Source organism: Camelina sativa, unplaced genomic scaffold (assembly GCF_000633955.1).
Source record: "Camelina sativa cultivar DH55 unplaced genomic scaffold, Cs unpScaffold03711, whole genome shotgun sequence".
Taxonomy (NCBI): Eukaryota; Viridiplantae; Streptophyta; class Magnoliopsida; order Brassicales; family Brassicaceae; genus Camelina; species Camelina sativa.
Genome location: NW_010924808.1, coordinates 1 through 748, shown reverse-complemented (window position 1 = coordinate 748; position 748 = coordinate 1). Strand labels below are relative to the sequence as shown.

Below are 748 nucleotides of genomic sequence, written 5' to 3'. Positions count from 1 at the left end.
TCATGTCTGTGAAATCGATTGATATTAACATACGTGACAACGCTGGTATGACTCCCCTTGATCTCATCAGGCAGAAGCCGCTATCTCCTACCTCAGATCTCTTGTTCCGACGGCTGGTATCAGCCGGAGGGATGTTCAGTTCTCGTGATCAAAGCATCACAAGTGTGGTCGCAACTCACTTGAAGGACAGAGGAAACTTTTACAGCCCAGGAGCTCGTTTCAAGACGTCGGACGCTGACATGTTCCTAAGCACCCGACTAACTGATGTTGCGCCAGATAAGACTGCTGTTGCTAGACACGTGAGGTCCAGCTCCTGTTCCATTGAGATTGGTCAGCTAGACGTGATGGATGAGAATCATCATTTCAAGAAATGCAGAAACGCGTCTGTTAACTCTGCAACGGAGAGATTGAAGAGCGTTTTCCACTGGCCGCGAGCCAAGAAGCAACCAGGCCATTCCAAGAACGATTCTGAGATAAGCATCGCTTCGACAGTTGTGGAGGCGCAAGAAACTCCGGTCCCTCTCCGACAGAGATTCTCAAAAAGCAGCAGCAGTGGCTCGCTTGCTCTGCCTAATAATAACAATAAAAGAACGTTATCGGTAAGAAGTAACCAGTCGAGTCCAAGAGCCAAGAAGAAGCGGATTGGTACAGTGCGGTCTCGTTCTAGTTCATTCTCGAAAATATCCATCCACTCGTCTTCGACGTCATCAACTTCGAGCATGGTTGATCTTAAACAGAAGGGAGTGAT

General features: G+C 48.1%; 1 protein-coding gene across 1 annotated transcript; it reads left to right on the top strand.

Moving 5' to 3' along the window:
* Window positions 1–740, top strand: LOC104774578 (the record flags this gene model as incomplete). Its single annotated transcript, XM_010499133.1, is given in 1 exon segment — window positions 1–740. A coding segment is annotated over 1 exon segment (740 nt), but the record flags the coding sequence as incomplete, so codon positions are not given.
* Window positions 741–748: the final 8 nt, after the last annotated feature.